General features: G+C 37.5%; 1 protein-coding gene across 4 annotated transcripts; it reads right to left on the minus strand.

The window, feature by feature from the left end:
• Nucleotides 1-562: 562 nt before the first annotated feature.
• On the minus strand, nt 563-21743 carry LOC129750137 (AF4/FMR2 family member lilli). Of its 4 annotated transcripts, none has more exons than XM_055745374.1 (14): nt 21703-21743; nt 20931-21383; nt 12859-13008; nt 12275-12497; nt 10279-10297; nt 8709-10196; nt 8427-8649; nt 7088-8365; nt 4209-4699; nt 4063-4143; nt 3825-3999; nt 2845-2943; nt 2670-2775; nt 563-2603 (listed from the first exon to the last, which is right to left on the minus strand). In XM_055745374.1, exons 2-14 carry the CDS (start codon nt 21360-21362, stop codon nt 2494-2496), a joined length of 4875 nt encoding a protein of 1624 aa, XP_055601349.1. In that variant the 5' UTR covers nt 21363-21383; nt 21703-21743; the 3' UTR covers nt 563-2493. The 4 variants fall into 4 exon arrangements, with proteins under 4 accessions (XP_055601349.1, XP_055601347.1, XP_055601346.1 ...); XM_055745372.1 differs by lacking the exon at nt 21703-21743 and adding an exon at nt 21464-21502 and having other exon boundaries at nt 12889-13008; XM_055745371.1 differs by lacking the exon at nt 21703-21743 and adding an exon at nt 21464-21502.
• Nucleotides 21744-25654: the final 3911 nt, after the last annotated feature.

A 25654-nucleotide genomic window follows, 5' to 3' on the forward strand; every position in this document is an offset into this window, starting at 1 on the left:
TCCATAGTTTAGAACTATATTGTTTATATGCTTGTCTCGATTACTTTTAGTAGCTTTTACTTTGTGGTTCCACGTTGTTCATTTTCGATTTTTTTTCCTAGCCCTTCCCCAATCTATTAATAATATACGTATAAATAGTGTTTGTTTACCTTTTGTTTTTTGCCTATAACCTATCGAAAATCCTTAAGTTTCTTTTATTTTAGACTTTGTGTTGTTGCATGTGTGAGTGAGTGTGTCCGTTTTACTTTCACATTGATTTCTTCTTTCTTTCTTCAGTATGACTTTGAAAAACAATCATCACACTCGATTGTGTATAAGTATTGACTTGGTAATTTTACTCGCTACCTCGCATGCTAATGGTTTATTTTAATTTATTCCTTAATTTTTTTAAATAGTTTGTCTCTAATTTTTGCTGCTGCTATTTTGATGTCAGTTTTTCCCGTTGATTATTCAGTTTTCCATTTTTTGTTCTACATTCATTCAAAGTCTTTCTCATTGCAGTGGGATTACTTTCACTTTGTTTTTCAAAGTCAAGACAAACCAACGAATGTTAAAAGTTGAGATTGTACAGCAAATGAAGAGGGCTATTTCTTGATATAAAACCTAGCATTTTCTAGTTGATTTTCTTAAGAAATTTATGAATTATTCTTTCAAGGGACGAAATAAGGGAAAATACGTGTCAAAATATAACAGAAAACGACGCGGAAATATAATTTAAACTTGAGAGAAACTAAAAAGCAAACGTTAACTTTAACACTTAAAGCTACTTAGACAAAAAATTTACGGAGAAAAAAAAACAAAAAAAAAATAATTTAAAACGATACCTCTAAAAGCCAGTTTTTTGTTTAAAAAAGATCAATAAATTGATGGTTAACTCAAACTCGAATGTCATTTAACTAAACAGTTCTAAAGCACACCTACAACGAGTCCTAACAAGTCTTATTGTTTGGGCTTCGTTTTTCCGCTACAAAAAATTGGCTATAATCGTAAGCTAAACTGAGCTACATAATTTCTTATTTTAACTAAGGAAGATTAACCTAATTGATGCTTTTCGAAGGCAAAGGAACTTCAGAAGGGAATAGCGTCGCTGTTTTATCGGTCCAGTTTCACCAAAAGAAACTTGATGATCAAAACTATATTAGTCATAATTGCATTAAAATTTGGTACTCGTATCTGTTCATTAAACTTTGAAACAATTCTATGATTTTTTTTAATATTCGGGTATATTAAAGAAGCCCAAATTGGGCTTTTTAAAAACTATAGAATAAGATGTTTGGACCTTTTGATCGTCAGTGTGATTTTTATAGCGTTTGGAACAAGATGTCAATTAGGTATGGTTAAAATTAAAAAAAAAATGCTTTGGATTAGTTTCCACGACTTTTTGAAAACCGCTTACCAGTCCACTCAAATAAAATTGCCAAATGAGACTTATTTCCAATCTTGAAGCAAATCAAATTTGTATTGTATAATATCTTTGATACCTATCAGTTAATAAAAACATAGCCATTTCACATCATAAATTTGAGTTCGGCAATGAGCTTCTTTTAGTCATAATTTTTCAGCAAATAATCACAATAACATCGAATTTTATCCAATAAAACAACGAAATGGTTCGTTTATTGATGTTGCAAACGTGTTTTGAAGTAAAATAAAAAAAAGTTAGAAAGAATCAACAAATTAATTGCTTACACAAGATTGAGGCTTATCTCGTCTTCCCTAATCCAGCCAGGTGTAGATACAGAAAAAAATAATTAAACAATAGTCATACTAAAACGGGAGTTTTCCTGCCCGCAAATAGTGGAGCATAATATTAATAAACGGTCCGAGTACCGAAAACAAAACAAAAAGAAAAACCGAGATAAATGTACAAATGAGCTGCTGTGAAAGGTAAAAGCAAACGATAAAAAAATGGAAAACTTTCAAACGCAATTCCACAACTGGAACTTTCCATATACTTTTTGGGTGGGCAAATTGCGCGCCCAATTGCGTAATTCTGTTGTTGCACCACGCGAGCATTGTGGATCCTTTGTTTTTGTTTTAGTACAAATCACAGTTTGGTGTTGTTGTTGGTGTAGAGTAGCGCAGCTGCTCAAATCCACCGATTGACGATCGATCTCCGTTCGTTTCGTCCAAGCATTCAGCGAAGCCAAGATTATTGTCCGCACCCGATACTGTGTCGTCTCAATAGACCAGGGCAATCCATTTTTTTTTTGGGATATGAAATCAGCACCGAACACAGTAGGAACTTGTCCTTTCCCCGTCCCATCCATCCCTCCCTCCAGTCGGCTAATTCTCATTTTAAAAACGTTTCAGTCTCACCGGTACTTCCGTTAGTTGGTTTGTTGAGTAGTTGCTTTTGTTTCTAGTTTTTTTGGTGGTCCACTTTGGTCCCGATCATCACCGTTTTGCAAGTTAGTGCTAGTGGTCCTCATCCGACGACGACGACGACGACAATGACGGCGACGTCGATGGACTCCGCTCCGATCGATACCCTCACATTCGCCTCAGCTTCTGGATGCCCGCTTGAACGTATTTGACCACGTTGTACAAGGAACTGTGCAGCGTCATCGGACCGTTTTCGTGGTCTAGATCAATAAAGAAATCTGTTGGGAAGGAATGACATGTTACTAAGGTTATTTGAATATTGAAAGAAAACATGTTGAACTTACCTGTATGGTTCCCCCGTATCACAAGATTGTCCGCTTGTTCCCACAGATCATGACAGTTGATCAGATGGGTACAGAGTGTGGACTGCTTCTGGTATGCCATGTGTACCTGGAATGAAAGAAGGGTAAGGTCAAATATGTGTTCCACCAGGCTCGATCGGAGATTAAACTTATTTACATGAACTGGCATCAGCAAGCACGGCGACGGGGAGGAACTTATCGAGGCCCCCGGGATCGGACCGGTTTGACCAGTTTGGCCCGAACAGTAACCAGAACTCTGAAAATGATAGCAAAATAGAAAAGAAATTTATATTTACTGAATTTGCACGGTCAGGTATTTTTATTAAAAGAATGTCCGACATTCCAAAAATAGCTACTAGTTTTTTAATCAAATCGCTTGATCGATAAAGCTTACAATTTCACAAATGGAGTTATCTAGGAACTCTTCTGTTATTGTTGAACCTTATTCAAGTCACTAACACCTGTCTTCTAGAAGAATGTTCTCAAATCTACCTCATACAAGTTGTTTATCATTGTAGTAGTTCCAGCATTAAGAATTCTATACATTCAATAAAAAAAAATGGACCTAGGTTGTGGCCTTGTGGAACGCCAACAAAAAATTCAAATTCCCAAGGCGAATTGCGGCTAATTTTGTCGATAATGGGATACAAAACTTCGTCTCACAAAAAAATTTAGAAAGTCTACACAATATTCTGATATATCCATAAACGGCTAGTTTTCTGTTGGTTCGTGCTGACACTCAGCCGAACCTGCCGAACAAAAAAAAGAATAAAGGAAGGCTTGTCGATCCTTTGAAGATGTTCTTAGAAGATCTGCGTATCTTGGTAGGATTCCGAGTCCTCGAAGAGCGTCGAACATTGTAAGACCGTAGAGCTTTGAAAGGCCATCAAGACTTGGAAAAGGTTCAAGTCTTGGAAAAAACGTTAAGAATTAGAACGCAGTTGATCATTGGGAGGCCGTTGGATACCTTTGAGATTTGGAAAACCTTCAAGATTTGGAATACCATCGAGTATCAGAAGGGTATCGAACATTGAAAGGCCGTTCACTCCGCTTGAACTAAACTCACCGTTGAACGAGGAAGTCTTCCCTAGCCCCTAATATGCAGAAATTAAAAATTCAGACTTTGTTCTAACTCACCTGAGATCCCACCGAGGTTGGTGACAGCGGCGACGGCGTATTCCCGTTGACTATGTCAGCCGATACCGTCGGGTTCGGCTTCTGATTGTACTCGGCGATACTCCGCTGCACCTCCTTGATATCGTACCGCCGCATCTTGTACAGCTTCAGATAGATCAACGACTGACACCGCAAGCTAAGGAGGGAAATGCCGTTTTAATAAGGCGTGTTGGATTGTTAGGGTCATGTGGGTCATTACCTTAGAATCGCCACCTTGCTGTGGATGTTACCCTGCACGGTGAGATGTTGCTGCTGGCTACGAAACTTCGAGGAGATGTACCTTTGAAAGTTGGAAAGAAATATTTAATTCCACAACTGGTCCGAGTTTGAAGAAATGAAACTCACTTGATCAAACTGAGCGTATCCTTGTACATGGTGAAGGCCGCCTTCTCGGTAATCGGATCCCGCTCCATGGTGTCCCCGGTGAGCAGGAAGAATAACACCGCCTCCAGGTAGAGCATTGCCTGGGCCAGATGGTCCCCTTCCCGATCGGCCGCGTGTTTCAGTCGTTTGGCCTCCGAAAGGTACCGATTCTGGTCCCTCACTTCCAACTCGTCCTCGTTCGAACGCTCGAAGTAGGACACGTAGATCTTCTTGATCACGGTGGTCGGTTCGACGGCCATGTTCATTGGGACGACAGCCGTTGCCGTCGTTACCGGATCAACCGGTAGCTCACTGTTAGCGGAATTGGCTGTAGTCGTAGCTGTAGCTGACGCTACGGAGGATGTAAGGGCAGGTTGTTGTTGCGATTGTTGGGTGATTTTCGAAGTGATTTCCTGTTCGACCGGCACTAACCGGTCATGGTTGGTCGGAGGCATTTGATCGAGGGTTTCAGTCTGCAATTTTGCGGGTGGGATTAGAATTTGAGTTTAATTTTGATAACGGAACACAGAGTTCAAATACTTATTGATTGTGACTTTTGCTTGTTTCCTTAGGAAATCTAATAAATGTATCAACGTAAACCAAAATAATTCAATTCTTGTAGCACTACAGTCTAACAGAGATAAGGTCCGCAAAAAAGTTCACGTAATGAAAGGCGAATAAACTTAATATCTTTTACAAAATGGGCTTCATATGTTGCAGACAGCGGTTCAAACCGGGTGTCACAAAGTAAATTGTAATATTTTAATTTTTTCTCAGGAAGAAAACTCGTGAGTAAGGATCAGTGTGTAACGAAATCTTTTAGAGATGGCTTAATCAGCAGAAGTCCCCGTAAAGCAACTCGGTCATTGCTCTTTTTGATAACCCTTAATCTAAACTTGACATTCCAGTTGTTTTGAATAATGCACCTACACCTGTTTTTCCAATAAAAGTATGATTTGATTACGAAGTCCACCCACTCAAGTCTCCAAATCAGAGTACTTACTCGAGAAGCATTGGTTTGTAATGGCACTCGGATTGCAAAAGCCTCTACTCTTTTTTTTTAAACAGTAACGAAAGCCTATGCCCACATCTTCAAATGCCTCGTCGCGCAATGTAAGGCCAATTTAAATCTAATCCAGTCTTAGGTAAGCAGAGATCATTCGGTTCAAAAGCCACGCACACACACTCTATCTCATTTCCTTCGGCCATCGCTAGTAGAAGATCCGCTTCCACCTGCCGACGGATGATACCCATCGTTGGATGCAACCCGCTTCCCCATGAGATTCTGAAAATAGTCCGCCTTCTGTTTGTAGAATCGTACCAGCTCCCGGGCATGCTGCAATTCTTTCCGCAGCTGCCGCACTTCCACCCAGGATTCGGACGTTTGGGTGCAAGCAGTTTGCTGTTGCCTGTTGTGCTGCTGAAAACTTCCACGTGGTTGCTGTTGCTGCACTCGATTCTCCGGGTAAGATTGCCGCTGCTGGTTGATCAATTCCAGATCAACGAGTGGGGGTGTTGTTGGTGGGATAGCAGATGTCTATACGGAAATATAACAGAAACAGAAACGCGTGTGCAATTCCGGATGTGCTGAGACAGACAGTTCAAGAGAAAGAAGTCACGAAACTAGTGATGATCTCCACATTTTGTTTTTGGTTACTCCCGTTTTATTTGTTTAGTGCCTTGTATTTTAGGTGAGGTGGATTCGTGATGGACGTGGACCTTTTTTTTCTTCTTTCCTCTTTCTCGATTGGGGGTTAGATGTTGATGCGATGATACGTGAAGCCGATTTTTTTACTTGAGGTGTTCATTTGATGTTTTATTTTGCGATTCCCTATTAGTCACGAATGATTTCCCAGCAATGTTGCGCAGCCTGATCAAGCATTAATTTAGTTTATAATTTAAAAATTGGATCACTAATGATGGTAATGAAGTTTACTTTAAAGTACTTAGGTACAACTTCTCTTGGGATTACCAGATGATCACTTCTTGAGACTCTGATGCAGCAAAACGAATCTTACACATAACATTCAAAAATGTTTTTTTGTTAGTTAAATTATTTAGTTATTAATTGTGTTTATTGATTGTCTGATTAAATAGTTAAAGATACAGATTTAAGACTTCTATCAGATTCCAGATTTCTAATTCGGACTGCAGATTTCATATTCAGATTTAAGATACAAATTTCAGATTCATACTCAGGTTTCAGATTCGATTTCAGATTCAAATTACAGATTTGGAAATATTATAAATTCAGATTCAGATTCCGGTTTGAGATTCAGATTCCGAATTCAAATTTCAAATTTGGAATTAATAATCAGATTTTAAATTGATTAAATTCAAATTGAAAGGCTAAACCTACATTATATACTCTAGTTTTACAAAAACCAATTAATGAGATAATTAACTACAGGTTAAATTTTCTGTGAAATTTAAAAAAAAAAACAATATTCGAATCTTTTTTTATGAATCCCCTTGTGTTTTAATGAATATTTAAGTTCAAAAATACATGTACACTCTCTAAATCGTTAGTACTTTCTTGAAATATCATTGTCACTTAAAATGATCCACTAACTATTTTTCAATACGAAACGTTTAACAAGCCCAGAGGTGCCAATTAAGGAAATGGATTATAATTTACATGTGTCGGGATAATATGTGCAAATGATTGATGCGAATGGACCAGGGTATGAAAAAAACGAGCTGAAACTGTACAATATTCATATTTTTAAACATGAACGAACGAGTAAAAAAAAAATTTGTGTCTGTACATTTCCCGGTACAATATTCGGTAAAGCACCCAAGCAAAAGCCACCGGATAAAGAACATTCGGAATCAGTTGTATTCCCGGAAAGGAAGCCTACCTGTGCCTTGCTGCTGGATTTATCCTTTTTCCGGCGTTTTTCCTTGTAAGAATTACTGCTGGAACTGGTGGTGCGTTTCCGATGGCTTTCGGTTGCGGTTGTTGTTGATGAGTTGTTGGTGTTGGTTGTCGGCACCTGAGAGACGGGCTCTTGTTGTGTAGTGGCGGCCAACTTTGGTAGCTGTTTGCTGTCTTCGGCCGCATCCGGATATTCCTGTTTGATGATGTTTTCGTGCTTGATGTTGAACACTTTGCCGGGCGTTCCTGAACCGTACAGCACCGACGATTTGTCCTCTTTGAGGGGGTAGTTGGCCGTTCGACTTGGTGAAGAGAACTGTAGTTTGTTTTCGCTTTTGGTGGTGGCTGGTAGTGGTTTTTCGTCGTACGTTAACTGTTGTTTAGCGGAGGATTGTTTCTGGCTTGAGCCGGATCCTGTCGCGGAAGTATTGTGATTGTTGTTCGTGTGATGGTGGTGGTGATGGAGAGGTAAAGATGGCGAAGAGGTACAATCGCGATCCCGATCACGGTAGTCTCGAGATCGATCCCGTGATCGGTCACGATGATCGCTGCTGGCGTTGCTGGTGATGGAATTGCTACGATGCCGGCCGTTTTCCAACCCACCAGCCAGCAATGGATCACTTCCGGTTAGTTTTGGGTCCAGCCCATCAGTCAGTCTGTTATAGCTGTTCGATTTCTCCTCCAGTGTGCTGCGCCTTTGAGCCGGAGGTGAATCAAAGTAGTGGCCAGCAATCGAGTTGGGTCTTTCCTTCAGTTCGTAAGGACTTTTGCTCTTGTGTCGAGCAGAGGCACTGCGCTGGGTTCGATAACTTTCGTTCGTCTTGGCCAGTTGTTGTTTCGAAAGGGGCGGGATTTTCAGTAATCGGCCTAAATCGATCCGGCACATCAGGGAGATATTGTTTAAGGCAGTTCTGGCGGGAGATAAAAGCACTTTTTCGACGATCGATGGCATGGCAGGATGGCCGGTGGTTGTTGGTGGTGCTGTGGAAGTTTGATGCGGTGGAGTGGGAGTTACCGTACGGGGATGAACCACCGCTGGAGGCACTTGGAGGTGATGAGAATATTTGGAATTGGGAGTGGTATTGACGGTGGTCTGCACCGAGGAAGCTTTGGAGTGATGTACTTCTTCTATGCCAACCTGACCCTTGCCTTTGCCGCCACCCTTGCCGCCCTTGGCACCAGCCTTAGCACCACAGTCTTTGGAAAAAAGCTTCAGCAGCGTTTCCTGCTTGTTTTTGTCGCTTTTGATTTTGTTGATTTTCTAAAAAAGGAAAGATTTTCAAATGTTTCCATTTAACAAATAAGAAAAATAGACTTCATACCTTCTCCTTCTTCAAGCCACCATCGCTGGCACTTCCGGAATCGCTACCATCGTCGTCATCATCGTCATCGTCGTCATCATCATCATCAATCGATGCGGAAGTCGACGTCGACGACTTCCGGGGCACTTTGGTAACCGACGACGGTTGACTGCTTCCCCCGCCGGACCCGATCGATGGAAATGGAGGCGATATCAGCGGAGTCCTCCGCGGCGATATCAAAAGACTGCAATGAAAAAAGGAAAAATTAGCTTGAATTCGAAATCCAATTTTAAATAAACTTGCTCATCGTTGCTGTCGGAGGACAGATTGTCCACCCCATCCGGTTTCGGTGGCAGTAAGGAACTGAAGCTGCTCTTAACGGCAGAGCTGGAATTGGCACTTTTGGTCTTCTCGGGGCTTTTCTTTTTGCTGTCGCTTTCGCTGTTGCCGCCAGTCGTCGCCACGTTGTCCCGGAAGGGCCGGGCCGAGGAAGGTTCTGAATCGGAATCCTCCGTCGTCGATATCACCTCTTTGCTCGGGAACTTTGGATTAGCTCTAGAAGGTCGCCTTCGAACGGCAGCCTTTTTGGCCGGCGTCGTCGGAGCGTCCTTTTTGCTCGGCGTTGAAGAAACCGTCTTGGTTGAAGAAATGGAAAGCCTCCGTTTGCTGTTGTTACTGGTGACTGAATCGGCGTCCGATTGTCGGGCACTCGAGGAGCCAACAATCGATGAACCCCCTCCACCTGTTCCTACAATGGTTGAAGGATTTTTCCTCGGTCGCCCCCGGCTTTTGCTCACTTTATCTTTTTCGAAGGATTGGGACCGACTACGACGTGCACTGGAAAATCCATCATCATCGCTACTACTGGAAGTATCTCGTCCCCGTTCCTGGGCAGGTTTGTAACCTTTCCATTTTCGTTTCACTCTTTGGACCACTCGTTGCTGAACGTTTGTGCCAGTGTTACTGGTATTTCCACTTGGTTCAAGGTTATTGTCATCGATATCGGATATCCCCGATAAAGGTAAAATATTTTTCAGTTCTTTGACTTTTAATAGCGCCTTGCTAACTTCGTCAGATTCTATACTGTCTACTGGATCGTTTGAGTCTTTTTCGGAACTTTTCTCAGGGCTTTTAGCCGGACTGCTCAGTTCCAAATCGTCTTTTTCATGTTTGTTGAAATCTTGTAGTATTGCTGTTCCGTTCAGTCCGGGCAAGGTCGAACTGTTCGTCCCTGAGGGGATCCCGGCTGCACTGCTGTTACTATTTTCACTTGGATAGGGTTCCTGTTTGACAAAAACCCCTTCCGGATTGCTACTACTGTGGTCGTCCTCCAGCGTGGGTGGTTCATTTTTGATTGTCGTCGTCGGAGGCGAACCAGGCATCAGCGGCGAGTTCGAATTTTCATTCATGTTCAAATTGTGACTGGAACCAACTGAACTCGGATTACCGAGACCTCCCGCTACCATCTGAGTATTGTTACTGCTTTCGTTTGGTAATGGTTGTAGGGTGAGAAAATTCTCTAACGACCAATCCTTGGTTGGTCTAGGCGGACTATTGCTTCCGGCGACATTCGCATTTACTCCTGCGCCAGTTCCACCGATCGTATCGGTGGCTAAACTCGTGGTCAGACCGCCGCTTACTTCTCCAGCACCGCTGCTGCTTCCCACCGGCTTCTGGCCAACGTTGGAGGAATCTTCACTGGACGATTCATCCGCACTATCATTCGATGAGGTATCACTTGAGTTGCGCTTCTTGTAGGCACCATCTTCACTATCCGAACCGTTCGGGGAACTAAAAAGATGAGAAGACATGAAAAGGTTAGCACTTTACCACTAGTGGTGGACAGTTACCGAACTCTATGGCGTTAACTTACCTTATTGGTTTCAGCATTTCTACGATTGAACCACCGGTGGTAGGAGAATCGTGAAAAGAGAATGGAAAATCGATTAGAGGAGAATCAACCAAGTTTATGAATAATTTGAAACAGTCTGAATCAACACTGGCAACTTTTCAACTTTCATTCAGGTCGACAGTTGGCAACATTCAAAGCTGATATTGGAGTTCAAGCAAAAGAATTTATTCCCTTTTTTTTAACGACGAGCTACCAGTTTTCGAATCAAATTCCAACTTATGTTTGAGATATCACTTTTCTGCCGTTGGACGCATAATTGTCACATGTGACATTTCGACGTTTTTGACTTTTTGATGCCAATCGTGATAATTTGATACGTATTATTGAAATTCTTTGTCGAAACATAAAGTTTATTCTAGAAATTTCGAGAAAAATTCAAAGTCAATTTGTCACACTGGGACAAATGGACGCATAACTGTCACACTGAGACGATTGGACGCATATTTGTCACACTCAATAAATGAATGTATTATAACTTCGGAACGTCTAAATAGATTTTCACCAAACTTGGCATACGTGTCCTTGATAGTCGCGAGGGGATCATGGAAATATAAAGAGAGGGAAGGGTCACTGTTTTCGCGACATCCCAGTATGTGCAAGAAAAACTCTGCAAACTGCTTCGGGTTCGTTGCTGGCGCTTGGAAGAGTGAATGCAACCGAAACCCTTTTCACAACATTAGTCAAATATTACTCTTCCGGCGCCGTGGAACTGTAATCCAAAATTGTCCAGGATGGCCATAAGTGATTGTCGGTGGTTTTAGCAGACCATTTTTTCTTTGGTTTCGTTTTGAGTTTTTATTTTGGTGCACCTCGCAAAATACCGGAGATGTCTGTTTTTTAATGTTTACGAAGTATGCCGCCAGAGTTACTTCATCCGGAACTTGTTCCAGGACCGTATTCATTTCAAACGGATTGATTGTCCTCTTCTGGTATCGCTTCTCTCGCGGTTGCGGCATTTTCAGCACGGCAGATGACAGTTTGTTGAAGAAATGTTGCTTCCTGTACAGTAAGTAAGCTGCCGCAAATGGCTCCCCGTGCTTTTTTATTGATCGAACCCGTTAAACACTTCATGTTTGTCACCAAATAATGTACGCTTTCGAATAATCCTATTCAGACCTGATTTTTTCAATTTAAGCTACCGTTTACAAATAAAACACAAGAGCCACGCACGAAATTCCAAACCAAACAACTACTGAGAAAATGTTCGTGGTGTGACAAATATGCGTCCATTTTTCGACTATTCATAGAATTTCGCGGCATAAATGTCACACAAGGATTTTCATTGAAAAAACAGTTCATTTTCGAAAAATTTGATCGAGGCTCATATGATAGGAATATACTTTAGAGATCTACGGCATTGAAGTCAACAAAAGTTGCTAAACTGTGCGATAACAGCAAAATGTTTTGGTGAAACTTTAATTGCGTTTTTCTCGCTTTGCCTTTTTGTAACATGTGACAATTATGCTTCCAACGGCAGTTTTGGATGTTTAACACCTATTCGTGGAAATTGTTTTTTTTTTCAGTCATATTCTATACGTTGCCTACATACAGGCGTTTGACATTATTATAGCCTATACAAAGGCGTTAAATATTTTTAACCGAAATTTTTTTTATGAGCGTCACACGTAATAGATCAACATCGCAGGGATAACCACTGTGTGATTATGTTGATTTCATGTTTCTTGCATGTTACAAGGCTGGTAAAAAATACAGAGTTTTTGGAAATGATAAAACCTGATTCGATTCGATCGATCTGTTTAGGTTTTTCAATAAAAAATTGTAGAATTTGGTCTAGTTGAATCTGAGATATTGATTGCCGAATTTTAGTATTTCCCGGCGAAGATTTCTTCGTGGTTTTCAATGTGTAAACATTCATTGGATTCCGTTCCATCAGCTTTGAAGGTCCCCAGACATCTCAAACACCACAAGAGGATAACGCATTAGCAACAGTACTCACGTGGCGCCTTGAATGTCGTCGGTTTCACCAACGGCGCGTACTTGAACTTGTTCGGTTTGTTAAAGCTAAAGGAACCGCTCTCGGCCGGATTGCTCCAATCCTTCCGTGGGGTGGCGCCGATTTCCGTCAGCGGCGTCAGCTGGTTGAACGTCTTAATCTCACTCAGCAGACTCTGCACCATAATGTCCGGCGTCTTCAGTGGCGTCGTCGGTTCGCTAAGATTCTGTTCAGCGGACGAGAAGAAATGCGATTAGTATAAATTTGATCAATTCGGCAAATAATGATATGGTTGAAAAAAACGTTAAAACTTGGCATTCCACAAACGTTAAGAGAAATAAAGGATAGATGTTCCATGCAAGATTCATGCTATTTTTTGCTTGAGGACATTCACAAACACTGCTGAGCTTGTTCTTATGCATAATCGTGGGATGCAAAGTTCCATTTGTTTTTGTTTAAAGTGTATCGGGATGTGTGATGTGACATGTGAATGTGAAACGTATTTTAAAACGTGTTGCGTGGATGTGTTTCTTGTATGATTGTGTAAGCATCGGGGTGATAAAAAAACATAACAAATTAAAACTAACTACTCTAGGAGGCATTTTTGCGTTCGACACCTGAGCTGGCGGCAGCCGGCCGTTTGGCATTTGCGAGGGAGGTAACTTATCACCGATAGCAGCTCCGGAACCGGACGTGCGGCCATTCATCAGCGGCGGGGGCGGCACCTTCGAATGGCCCTGGGTACATACATAGGTTTGAGTGATTTGTTGTTGGTGGTGGTGGTTTTTGGTTTTCGGAACAGAATCGTCGATTTGCAGAGTAGACGGCAATAGGTTGTTGTGATAGGATAAAAACAAACGAAATAAATTAACATAAAATAAGAAAGTTGCGAAAGTAAGAATTTATAGTAGCAGAAAGTACCGAAAATGGCGAGAAAACATGCACGAAATGTAATTTCATATGACATTTCTTCAATAGAAAAAATCTTTAAAAAATACTAGGATACGAAAATCTGATTACACTGCATAAGCTCGAAAACGCTCCTGGCTATCGGAATTTGGAACTATTGACATAAGAGTATGCTCTTAGTTTACAATGAATAGATTTTTAAATAGAATATCTTAGCTATTTGAGAGAAATAGCATACTCAGCGTCCTCAAATTACTCAAAACACGCTCAAAAATCTTAGCACCAAGAAAAATCTAGATTTTGTAGACCTGTGGTGTTTTGGATTGGATTTTAAATGAAATTCTAAACCATCCGAACTTCAGCAGGTGTTGAATTCTGAACCCGTACGAATTGTCTGACAAGCAATAAAGACAGTCGATAGAATTTATTTTTATCAAACGACGTTCTTCTCTTTGTAAAAATGATCCCTTCTTGCAACGACCCCCGAAAAAGGTCGATCCGTTCGAGCACGCCACATAGCTCCATATTAAATTAAACGTTTCAACCCTCGGCGCCTCGGTCGCTTCTCCATGGTATGTGACGAAAAGTGGTTCTTCACCAAAAACGGGGAAGGAAGAATTTTCCGCGGATAAATTCCTTCAACTCGAGAACGTCTCTTCCAATCCATCCATTCTGGGTTTTTTTTTCTTCCTTTTTCTAAAGGAAACGATGCTACGTGATGGAAATGGCGAATGAACAGCGTTACTTTAACCTCATTCTCATTCTTTAGTGCCTAGATGTTCGAGGGAAAGTGCCCCGGTGCAATGTTTAGGTGTGACGGAAATTAATTTTAGTTACTGCAGAATTTGACCTCAATTGTAGCCTTACGATTTTCATTTTTGTAATTTTAGGCTACATAATGTGAAATTGGTTCAATTTATTGATTTTTGGCCAAAGTTTTTTTATCGAGATAAGACTAGATTCAAAATCACAACTTCGATTTTTCCTTTACTCCCCGTTCAGTCATTTTATATAGAGTATAACCAAATTTAAATTCGCATCTAGTCCAATTGAACTGAAATTTTGCACAGTTCAGGTTTTGGAAATTTGGTTTTTTGAAATTTAGATCAGATCTATGGTCGGTTTTGTAAATTCTTCATGACCATTTGAGGGTACTTAATCGCTCTAATTTCCCCCACCGCTAGCCGTTTTTATGAGAGAAGCCTCATTTAAATAGCTTCTCACTTTTGTAATACTTCATTAATCTTCCTGAAACTTTCACATGACATCAGAATGTTCCCAAAAAAAGTTCACTGAATTTTTTTTCTCAAATCCATTTTCACGTAGTTATACTTATTTTTTGCTGGGTAATAAAGGACAAATCACACATCACTCAGATATCTTCGAACAAATCTGATGGCAGATTTGCACTCCTGAGAAAATTTCACAAACGATAAGCATTATTCCAGGCCATTAAATTTGCGGCTTAGATTTTTTTGGGAATTTAGATCCAAATTTTCCCATTGTGGATTGGCTTGCACTTTCATACACGAAAATTAATAAAATGGTCAAATTTACCGAGATAGCAAGGTGAAAGCTCGTGGAAGCCAAAAAGGTAACTTCTACCTCTTCGAGATGAAACTCACCTTACAGAGAGGAAAAGCTGGAAAAAAGTTACTATTCACTGAGAAAAAAGATAAATCTTACCTCGTTACGAGGTAAAGATCACCTGAATTGAGCTTAATAAAAAGGTACAATTCACCTAGAAAGAAGGTAAATCTTACATCGTAGCGAGTTGAAATTGACCTGGATTGAGCTGAACAAAACGGTTCAATTCATCTCGAAAAAAGGTAACTATTTGCCAAGCCCGTTTATTGAGGATAGCTTTTTTGTCATTCAGGAATAAGTTTTGCTTCTTGCCCAATATGTGAAAAACAGACAGAACGGTAAATATTTTCTTAAATTTCATTTAGTTGTGCTGGTTCTCATCATTTTGCTTTTATTACAGATTGGCCCACAGAGCTTCGAAGTGTTTTCCACGTCATTCCGGAAAATATTCTAGACATCATTCCGGAAAAGCCGGACCTGCCCGGATGAGTCGAACGGAGAAGGACATTAATGTGTTAACCAATGCAGGAGGGCGTGCGGAGAAGGTGACCGTGAGGAAGCAAAACGAAGATCACCGAGCCGGATAGCCACGGCCCTGGGGGAAGAAAGTTTACCTGGTCTTGCCTCAACAATGTTTTCACGATGATACATTCCAACAATAATTGCTAGGTGGATGAAAAAAGGTAAAATTTACCTTTTTGCTAGATGAAAAAAGTAAATTTACCGAGAAAGATGGACGGAAAAAATCACCTCTGCTTCTCGGTAAATTTTACCTTTTTTTTATTTACCGTGTATGTTTGTAGGTAACAGAAGGGCTTTTTAACGGTTGAACCAATTGTCACCAAATTTAGTAGACAGACTGCAATTGTAATAAGAATGGTCGTAGGGTGGTTTTTATTTCGATGCTTTGCATTTTTTGCACCATTAGAAATGACATGCAATTGTCATTTCAATTCTCAAAATCTAAAACTAATATGGCATCCATTTTTCGACGGATTTTTTTCCGTTCTGGGTTTGTTTTCCATTATCAGGCATGGTGAGAGAAGTGGAAAAATTTCCGTTTCCAACTTTATCTAAACAGCAAGTGGTGAAGATGAGAAGCCTAGATGTACATAATTATTGACTTTCCCTCTGGGTAAAAAAAAAGATCCATGGAGGTCACCCGGATTACTATTTGGTCGATAGAATCAACGCTGATTGCCGGTTTTTCATGTATAATACCTCTAAAACATTTTTAAATGATTGACACCAGATTGTGTTAGAGTAAATTTGGTTTCGATTGGATTAGGTCTTTGAATCAAAGTTAAGATAATGTGGTTCTGAACTGGGATACCAAGTTTTTAAACCAATTATTATTTGAAAAGTTCTGAATACAATTGTTAGCAGTTATTTAAAACTCATTTTCGGATACTTCGATAACATCGAGAGGATTTGTTTCAATTCAAATTGAACGTAACCCAAAGAGGTTAATTCGATATGTTTTAAGGGATTTGGTGAAAATGTTGAGAAGATGGGTCAGCAAGATTCAAATTTTAACAAAAATATTTCATTGAGACCAGTTTTGTTTTATTAATTTCGAAATGTAGAAGATAAGTGGCGATGGTTGAAATCGATAGAACAATTCTTTATTAAAAGTGTTAAACACAGTGTTTTAAAATTTTATTACTGAGTATGAGTAAAACTTGGTTTGGTTATGGAAACTATTGTTAAAATTACTAATTCTGGTAGGGCTTCAATCCGAATTATAAAGTTTTCTAAGCCTAAAAATCTAATGAAAACATCATTGACTTGAGAAATCTAATGCACAGTGGTTCAGAACAGGAACTTAGCAAGACGAAATTAACAACGCAGAAACTAAAATTCAGACAAAAGGCGTTTTCAGCAAAGATGCTCATAAAATAATGCGTTTTAATTATTCAGTATCAGATATAGAGACGTGTCATTTTTTTCATGATTTTGACATACAAACTTTTTTAATTGTAAAGATAGAGTAAAAATGTCTTCTACAAAGTTGCCGCCAAACCTTTTAAAGCAGCTTTGTCGAAGACATCAAATTCGTATGACGATTGGGGAGCGCACTATGATTTTTTCAATGTTGAAATATTAGAGCGTTTTTCAGTTCAGTTTTTCAGCTTTAACTCTATTGAAGGAATTATTTATACGTAAGCGGTGTCTTCTAAGCACTTTTATCAAATTAAAATGCGCACCTTTTTGTCTCCGACAACAAATGTCTATCTTGATGCATTCGTGAGTTATATAAGGCTTTTTCTATCAAAAAGATGTATTTTTCAAATTGCTATATCTCAGATTGGGGCAAACAGAAAAAAATTAACAAAGATAGTGTTGTGTAGTTCAAATATCAATCTATTATTTCTAGAATTATCCCAGAGACGTTGTGTTTCAAACCCAAAAAAATCTAAAGTTTGTTAGTTTTCGATACAAAATAACACATTAGACTGACCCTTCAAAAAAGAGTTTTTAAATTTTTCGTGGAAAACTCTAATTTTCATCGTATATAAATTAAACTTCAAAACAGGTCATTTTCCTTGGAAATGTGTGGGCCGCGACCAACTTTTTGTGGCCCACGAAGTTCTTTTTGGAAAACCATGTTTTAAGAATTAAGAACGTTTTTCCTTCATCTGCATATATCATTTGGATAAATACCTGAATCTATATTAACTTAATTCAAAACACAGATCTGAAAATCTCTTTAAATTGATGCTAGTCATAGGGGTAAAAGTGTTTTAAAACTAAATTCAATAAAAAACGCAATTGATTTCCCTAAGTTTTTCGAACATTTGCTATTTTCTTTCGAACGTAAAAGTATGCTGATATAATTAGAAAAATATGAAAAAAAAATCAGTAAATTTAATTTGAAACATGGAAAATCGATTGGCACTATTTACTCAAATTCGATCATTTTTGTACTTATACTCAGGTTGCCAGATTGCCTCTTTTTATCCGGGTTTGCCTATATATTCAATATAAAGTTTGGGAAAAATCTGGTCCGGCGCGGTTGTTCGGATTTCATTGGAAAAGCCCGGATTTTGCCAGGATTGATGTTCTCATTTTCATTCTCAAATCAACTTAAAAAAAACAAATTCTGTTGGAAAATTTATTATTTTTATTTTTGCGTCACAACGAATTTTTTTTAGCAAGTTTTATAAAAATAATTATAAAGCCATTTACAATTAAAAATCAACTGATAAATTTTGATAAAAGATTTTTTTTCTATTTTTTTAATTTTTGCTGAGTACATAATTCCAAGGTTTTAACCAAACTTTCCCGGATATTGCCCGGACTTTGGACGGCAATTTTGAAATTAAATGCCCGAATTTTTCCAGGTTTTTAGATAAAATAGCCCAAATATGTGCTGATAAAATTATGGCAACCTTAACTCATACCCATTTGGCTCTAAAGGCCCCATATATTTTTACAATAAAAAAAAGGTTACCGTAACTGAAAAAAATCATTACAATTACAGTTCGGTTCGATTCAGTTCGGTATGATTTTGACACAGTATCTGTTAATTTCATCATACATTTTCAATTTATTCCGATTGGGTTTTGGTGACAACATATAATTGGTGTAAAGAGGATTCAAGCAAACTCCAGTTTTAATATTGAGGAGGTTGGATAGCCTAAGAAAGAAAGTAAGACCGTAATCGTTTTAAATCGTAAAAAGTTGCCGAATCATATCAACATCATAATTAAAATTATATTCTTACAACAACTTCAACCATTCGTAACTAGAAATTTATTTCAACAACTTCGTTCCATCAAAATTTTATAACATGGAGGTATCAATGGACGTTAATTTTTTTCATAGTTGGAGTCCATAAAATTGAATAAATGTCCGCGATTTTTTTCTAGGATGAATAGACGGAGGAGGTTTTAAATCCCGTGAAAAGATTGACGTACAGGTTGGGAGGGGTAATTCATTTTGGTATTGCTTAATATTTGTACTATTTTTCCAAAATTTGCAAAACGCAGGAAAAAAAAATGATTTATTAACATGAATCTATGCTTGATGAGACCTAGGCATATGTTTTTTATAGCGTTTTTAAAAATCTGTTATTATTAGTTTTCTTTGAATACTCTAGAACTATTTGTTTTTTGGCCGCCACCCAATCTCATTTCTGAAATTTGTTGAAAATGTTAGCCACCCATGATCTAATGGATGATGTTTGGTTTTAATTTTTAATTTTGATAGGGTTTCTCATCTCGAGGATCAAAATCAGCACTTTGAGTATCATTTCAAGACGACGCACAGTGGGAAAATTTTGCCCAAAATCCCAGAAAAAATTGCAAGGTGACTTGAAATAATACTAGTATTAATTGAAAATTATCAGGTATTCAAATCTGCCGTCGGTTTTGATCTGAACAGATTGTTAAGGGGGTTATTTGCCCAAAATGAACCATAAACACTTTTTCCAGACATTTACATATATTTACATAAGAACGGTATCAATAATGGTCTATCAACCTGCAGCTTTATTTAAATGTTTTCGGACTTAAGGTACAAATTTACGTTTAACGTACAAATTTAAGGTTTAACCCTTCCAAACATGACTTTTTTTTAAATGAGAAAGCAATTATTGATTAATTGTAATAATATCATACTAATTCTAATAACATAATAGGTTTGGAGCAAATATGTTGAGTCTTAAAAAAGTTATGGTCAATGCAATCAATTTTTAATTTAAAAATAATTTTTGAAGTTGTCCATTTAATTCAATACAATTTTGCAAATTTTGCAAACATTGTTCATTCTGTTGATTCTGGTAAATTGTACATTCTGTGGAAAAATATTCTATGGTTTGTTCCGTTCTGGGTATCGATTTTTGAAAAATTTGTCACTCTGATGGAAAATTATGCTGTACTTGGGTGAGGAAGACTGAAATTCGCAAAAAGCCAGCAATTGTTGAAAAGATTTGTAATCGTTCAAATTTTAACTTAAGATGATCAATTTTGTGTAGCAAGTCATGTAACTCAATTGTTTAGGTGCTAAATTTAAGTCTTCTGAGTTAATAGCTGCAAATTCAAAAGTAAACATCGAAATCGAATACACCAGCTAGATTATCCAATACCAGTCTGTCAACTCTGTCATAAATATAAACTTTGAACTATACAAAAATTTTGTTCGGTCCACGGGAACTACCCAAATCTAAATCTGTTATTTAAGCTGTTTTTATAACAACCATTAATAAAAAAAAAATTATATATCAGCTTCATAAACTTTAACGAAATTTGAGCGACTTAATACGCCTAAACATGCAAGAATTTGCCAGAGTAAAACAAATCCTGATCAAATAATTGTTTAATGCAAAACCAGTGCTTTTCAGCATCAAAAAAGTTTTATTAAAAATCACTAAATAAGAAAGTAAAATTTTGAACCTTTGTACTGGTCGGTAGATTGATGAGAGAAATTTGACGTTTGAGAGATTTTTTTCTTTTATTATTCAGTCTTCCTGCCCCAGTGCTGTGGCAAACGTTTTTGAAAAAGTGGGATACAATCGCACTAGTCATTTGAGACGAGACCTGTGAAAAACATGAGTGAGACAATGCTGAAATTTAACCATTTTGAAAAAAAAACTTTTTGCAAAATATATCCGGGTAAATTGATATTAAAGTATTAAAAAAGTTATAATAAATATTTCAAATATTTGTTTGAAAATGCGTTTAAAGTTCATATTACATTTCCAAATTGGCCGTTTGTTGGAATTCCCGCTTTTCCCCGATAAAAAATAACCTGTACAATAAACACTAATTGTACAATTTGTACAGAATTTGTAGATAAACTATTATGATTTTCAATTTTACTAGAAAGGAATGTCCGAGTCAAAATTTGACCCTCACATTATAAGTCCAAATTCTTTAATCTAGTAAAATCCAAATAAAAAAATATGCAACATCTAAAATCGAGCACATTTTACGTATTATTCGTGTACCTAATGATTTGAAAAAGTTATTCAAGCATGGAGAACATTTTAAAGTTTAAAAAAATAATGATAATAACACAAAGGCAATGCACCTGCCCCTAGAAGCAACATGTAAAAAAACAATGCACGTGACGACGGACAAATACACGGATAGAAAGATTGTAAAGCGAGAAGAGAGAGAGAAAAAAAAGTCGAATCAATGTTCGACAAATCATCACTTACCTCATGCTTGGAGAACGGTCCGGATCCGGTTCCGGCCAAAGCTGGCGGTGGCAACCCGTAGCTTCGGCCGCTTCCGGACCGGCCGTTATAGATGGGCTTGGCAAAGTTTCCGGATCCGGCACTGCCCCCAGAACTGTTGCTGCTGCTACTGTTATTGGTGTGGTTGCTGATGAGGCTATTGCTGCTATTGTTACTACTACTACTATTATTGCTAAGATTTTTTGGCGGATGCTGCTGCGTTCGTTGGTAATTTTGCTGCTGCTGCGACTGGGAGGAAGCGTTGAGGAGGCTGCTCGTCAGCACACTGCTGACGGACATGTTGGGCCGCTGCGGAGTGGCTGGGCTCGGCGCGATTCCCACCATCGGATAGGCCGGATCCAGAATGTGCTGCCGGGCCAGGTCGTAGTTTCCCAGCTTGAAGGCGATCTGCATGTCCTGATCAGAGGGACTGTGCTGTAGGGGGAGAAACGAGAGAGATAGCAAAATAGCGGGATTAGTATTGAATCACCTCGAAGATTAAAACTCAATATTACATTGTATACTGTGAAAAAAGACATTTTCGATTGGACTGATGTCGATTACAATTTGAGTAACACAAAATAGCCACACTAAAAGAACACCGTAATGTTTACAGTTAGAACAAACGAAAATGCACTACAACCGAAATCAGAATGACTTGATTCGGCAAAAATTGTTTACACACTAGTGGAGAATAGCAAAAAATAACCCAAACGAGGATTCCCGCAGGTAAAAAATAAAATAAAATTTATACCTGCGGATTGTTGAGGAGGACCCAATAAAGCAGCTGATCGTACATGGGAAACCAGCAAAACAGAAGTGTCAAAACTTTTCTCAATTTCTTTTACCTCGCCTTTTTCCTTCATTTTTTAAATCCGAAGGTACCTACGTTTTCAAAAGGTTGTAAGGAATAAACCGCAAATATAAATTTATTCGCGGGATGTAAGGGAGTAACATTCGAAAATTTTAAATTTGTTTAAGTTTGCGATTTTTTTTAAGTTTATAATTTTTTCAAACTTTTTTTTTGGTAGTTCTGGCATACTAGGTAATTGTTCAGGCAAAAATTAAATTGGTAAAACCAATAAATCAACAAAAGTCTTTACCTATTGATATGAATAAAGAAGAATCTGAAAATATATGAATTTCACCGATAAAAAATTTAATATTTTATTTAGAGACGCTGTATATATGCAATATATACATATTTCCCTTCAATATGCATTGAAGAGAACACAATAGTTTTGCCGAAACAGTGGACGGAACGACTTCAATAATTCCTTTTTGTCGTGACAGTCCGCTGTGCTTGTTTGTAAAATTTTACGGAAGAGAAATCAAGTGCGGGGATTTTATTGCACGGTCAAGAAATGGAACTCAAAATGTTTCGTTTCTTAATGGTAATCTCAGCAGGAATGAATCAAAAGTTGAAAATTTTGAAGAATTTTAAAAAAAGGTTTGATTAGTGGAATGTTTAAAAAAAAATCCGGCTCGCTTTTGCATTACAGGGTGGCAACGTGAAAGTGATACACTTGGTTTATTGCATAGAACTCAAACCATTTTTTTTTCTCTTCTATATCAATTTCAATATCATCTATAAGTAGTAAAATTACAAACCTAGTGCTTGGGTTCAAACTTTTCACCTTGTTGTTTAAGGGCGACTCATTTGTAGATCTCGGTATCTGCTTAAGACGCACGCATGTCACTTTTTTTCGTACGAAAAGTTGTTGACTCTGAAGGCATTCTTTAATTGAATTTTAAAGTTGAAAAAAAAGTTTAGATTACAGTGACGTTTGTTGGTTTTTTTTTAATAGAAAATTGCAGTAATTGCAGAATGAAACAAAAAAGGATAAGCAAATAATTTTCGTTATAATAACCTTAACTATATCCTGCAAAATCTTGTCAAAAATTTCAGTCTTTTACACCTTTGCTTTTTATAAGGGTAAATCCTTATAGATTACATGGTTTCGATATGATGCCATGGAATTTTTTTACTTTTTTTATACTGAATTTTACTATGGAGCTCTAGTTTGGATTCATAATTCCAGTTTTAATTTTAATTTCTGATGCTTAGCCCCGGAGTCACATTTCCAATTTGATCTTAATTGCAACTGATTGATATTTTAATTTTTTCTCTGCAATTCTGAGAAGAGATTCCTCTTAATCTTATTCTTACTAAGCATTTTGAATTTTTGTTTAGATTCTGAACCAAAAAATTGGGATTTTGAATTTGACTGTTTGTTAGTTAAATGAGTTAAATAATTTGTAAATTAATGAATAAAAAATACCTTATCTCTTCATCCATATTTTAGGTCTTTTTCTGAGTATATAAAGAAAGTGCACTACGGTAGAAAATATAAAAATTTTCCTTCAATAACCGCCATAAAACTTATTTACTCGACGTATTCAAGCTTCGAAGTAATCAAAAGTTTATTAATTTCAATTTTTTTTATATTGACAATATCCTTGAGCTTAAAATCAGTTTTTGTCATGATATTTTTCTACGACGTTTCGTTAAATTTAGAACACATACATTTAACATATTTTTGAACAGGAACTGGAACAGCCCAGAACCCTGAAATGTAGAGTTTTAAGAAATTCTCAACTCTTCCCCGCATTATACGCATGAAATTAAAATTTCGATTTTTTTCTCACTATTTCCGAAGGGTTTCCCATCTGTAAATAAACGACTTTGTGTTAAAAAATTCTGAAAAACTAATTTCATTATGATGCAATAATTGAACTTTATGATTCCATAGGATTCAGAAAAAAAAATCAATAAAGAGTTTTTCGGTTTTGATTCGAAATTCAAGGTTTTTCCGGTTTTCACGGTGCCATTTTTATTCCCCATTTTTTTCCGGTTTTCCGGATCTTCCCGGTTCGCTGGCCACCCTGGGTTTGTGGAAGAATATCGACGAAAGGGAAATTAATATAGGTATAAATTGAAAGTGGCGTGAAAATAAACAAGGAGTTCTATAACTTTTAACACATTTTCAAAGACCATTTGCATACTTCTTGTCAAATACAGTTTTTGCTTTCAAAATAATTCAGCAGCAGCTATTGAAGCATTAAAACGGTGAAACCTCAATCTTTCATAAAAATATGGAAATCAGGGAAAACCAACTTCTTTCCTTAGAATCGGAGAAAAGCGATAGGAGCAAAATTAGGCAAATCCAGTATAATTAAGAAAATTGGCATATTTTTCTGGCACGATCGATAGCACCATTTTCAAACCGATCGTAGCGAACCGAACGTTGCAAAGTTATTCCAAATAGAGGTTCATACACAGTAATTTTTATGCAAAATTTTGCTGGTTTTCGTCCCGCTGGTTTTTCAGTAAAATTTTCAGCAAAATCAATTGCTGGAAACGATCAGCAAACTTAATTGCTGGAAAACCAGCCAATGATTTTCTGGAATCCTACAAATTTTCGGTTTTTGAAGGTTTTTCAGTCGTTATTAATCAAATTTTCTAAATTTAAAACTTTCAAATGCTTTTGTTAGATATTATTAACTTTATTTATCTAAGACACACGAAATATGAGAAATCTGAATGTTTTCCAGGATCCATCCGCGGCGAGAAACAACTACCCCAAATAATGTTTTGGTCCACCAGTTGCTGTTTAAAGTCGTTTTCCGGCTGGAAATATGGGTTAATAAATTAACTACTGGGATACTTGAAAAAATATATATTACCACGACGCTTTTTAGCAAGTTTGGCCGGACAAAATGTAAAAGACTTTTTCAGGCACATTTACAGAACTAAAAAAAGGAAATTCTATTAGCTATGCTTTGTATTTCATATTTACAGTATTTAAACGATCAACTTAGCGAAAAATTCTTTTGGAGAATTTCACCTTAAAAAATAACATAAATTCAATTTTGACAGATAAATTGCTGGTTTTTTCAGCAATGCAGGTCAAGTGCTGGAAAAATCAGCAAGACGGAGAATGTTGCTGGTTTCAAGGAAAGTTTGGATTGCTGAACGTACCCAGCCACTTTTATTGCTGGAAATCGAGGCAAAAATGTGCTGTGTAAAGACCAATGACTTCGTGTAACAGAATGATCAACTTTACTGTGCAAAATGTTCAACGGTTTAACTCTGTGGTGTGATGTAACTTGGTCCATCTTCGAAACCAGGTGTCCCCTCTTTCCATTCATTCATTACATTCAACAATTAAAGATTTATCTAGAAACGTACAGATATTTTTTTAAGAATTCCAATACAGAAAAAGTTTTTTTTTGGTACATTTTTGTACAGATTCATAGATTTTTGGCATTCAACAATTTTGGATAAATATTTTAGTTTCATACAGGTATACAATGCTTCAAAAAATGAAATTCCACAATTTTTTTTCAAAAATTAAATGAAAAAACTATAGATAACAATTTCTAGCATAGCTAAATAACGTTTTGGCTTATGCACCAGAAGAAAACTAAGATTTAACTTGATTTATTCCGATTCTATGAATGTTGTCGGTACCGCTTTTTGACTCCAACTAAGATTTAGATAAAAAAGATTCACTTTCATTGAAAGTATAGATTTGAACAGGGTAACAATGGTTAAGACTCTTGACTCAAGAGTCTTCTAGAGCCAAGAGTTTTCTTATGCAAAAAGTCTTTTAGATTTAAGAGTATTATTACGCCAAGAGTATTCTAGAAATCAGGATTTTCTAGAACTAAACTTATCAAGAACTAGAATTTTATAAAACCAA

Source organism: Uranotaenia lowii, chromosome 2 (assembly GCF_029784155.1).
Source record: "Uranotaenia lowii strain MFRU-FL chromosome 2, ASM2978415v1, whole genome shotgun sequence".
Lineage (NCBI taxonomy): Eukaryota > Metazoa > Arthropoda > Insecta > Diptera > Culicidae > Uranotaenia > Uranotaenia lowii.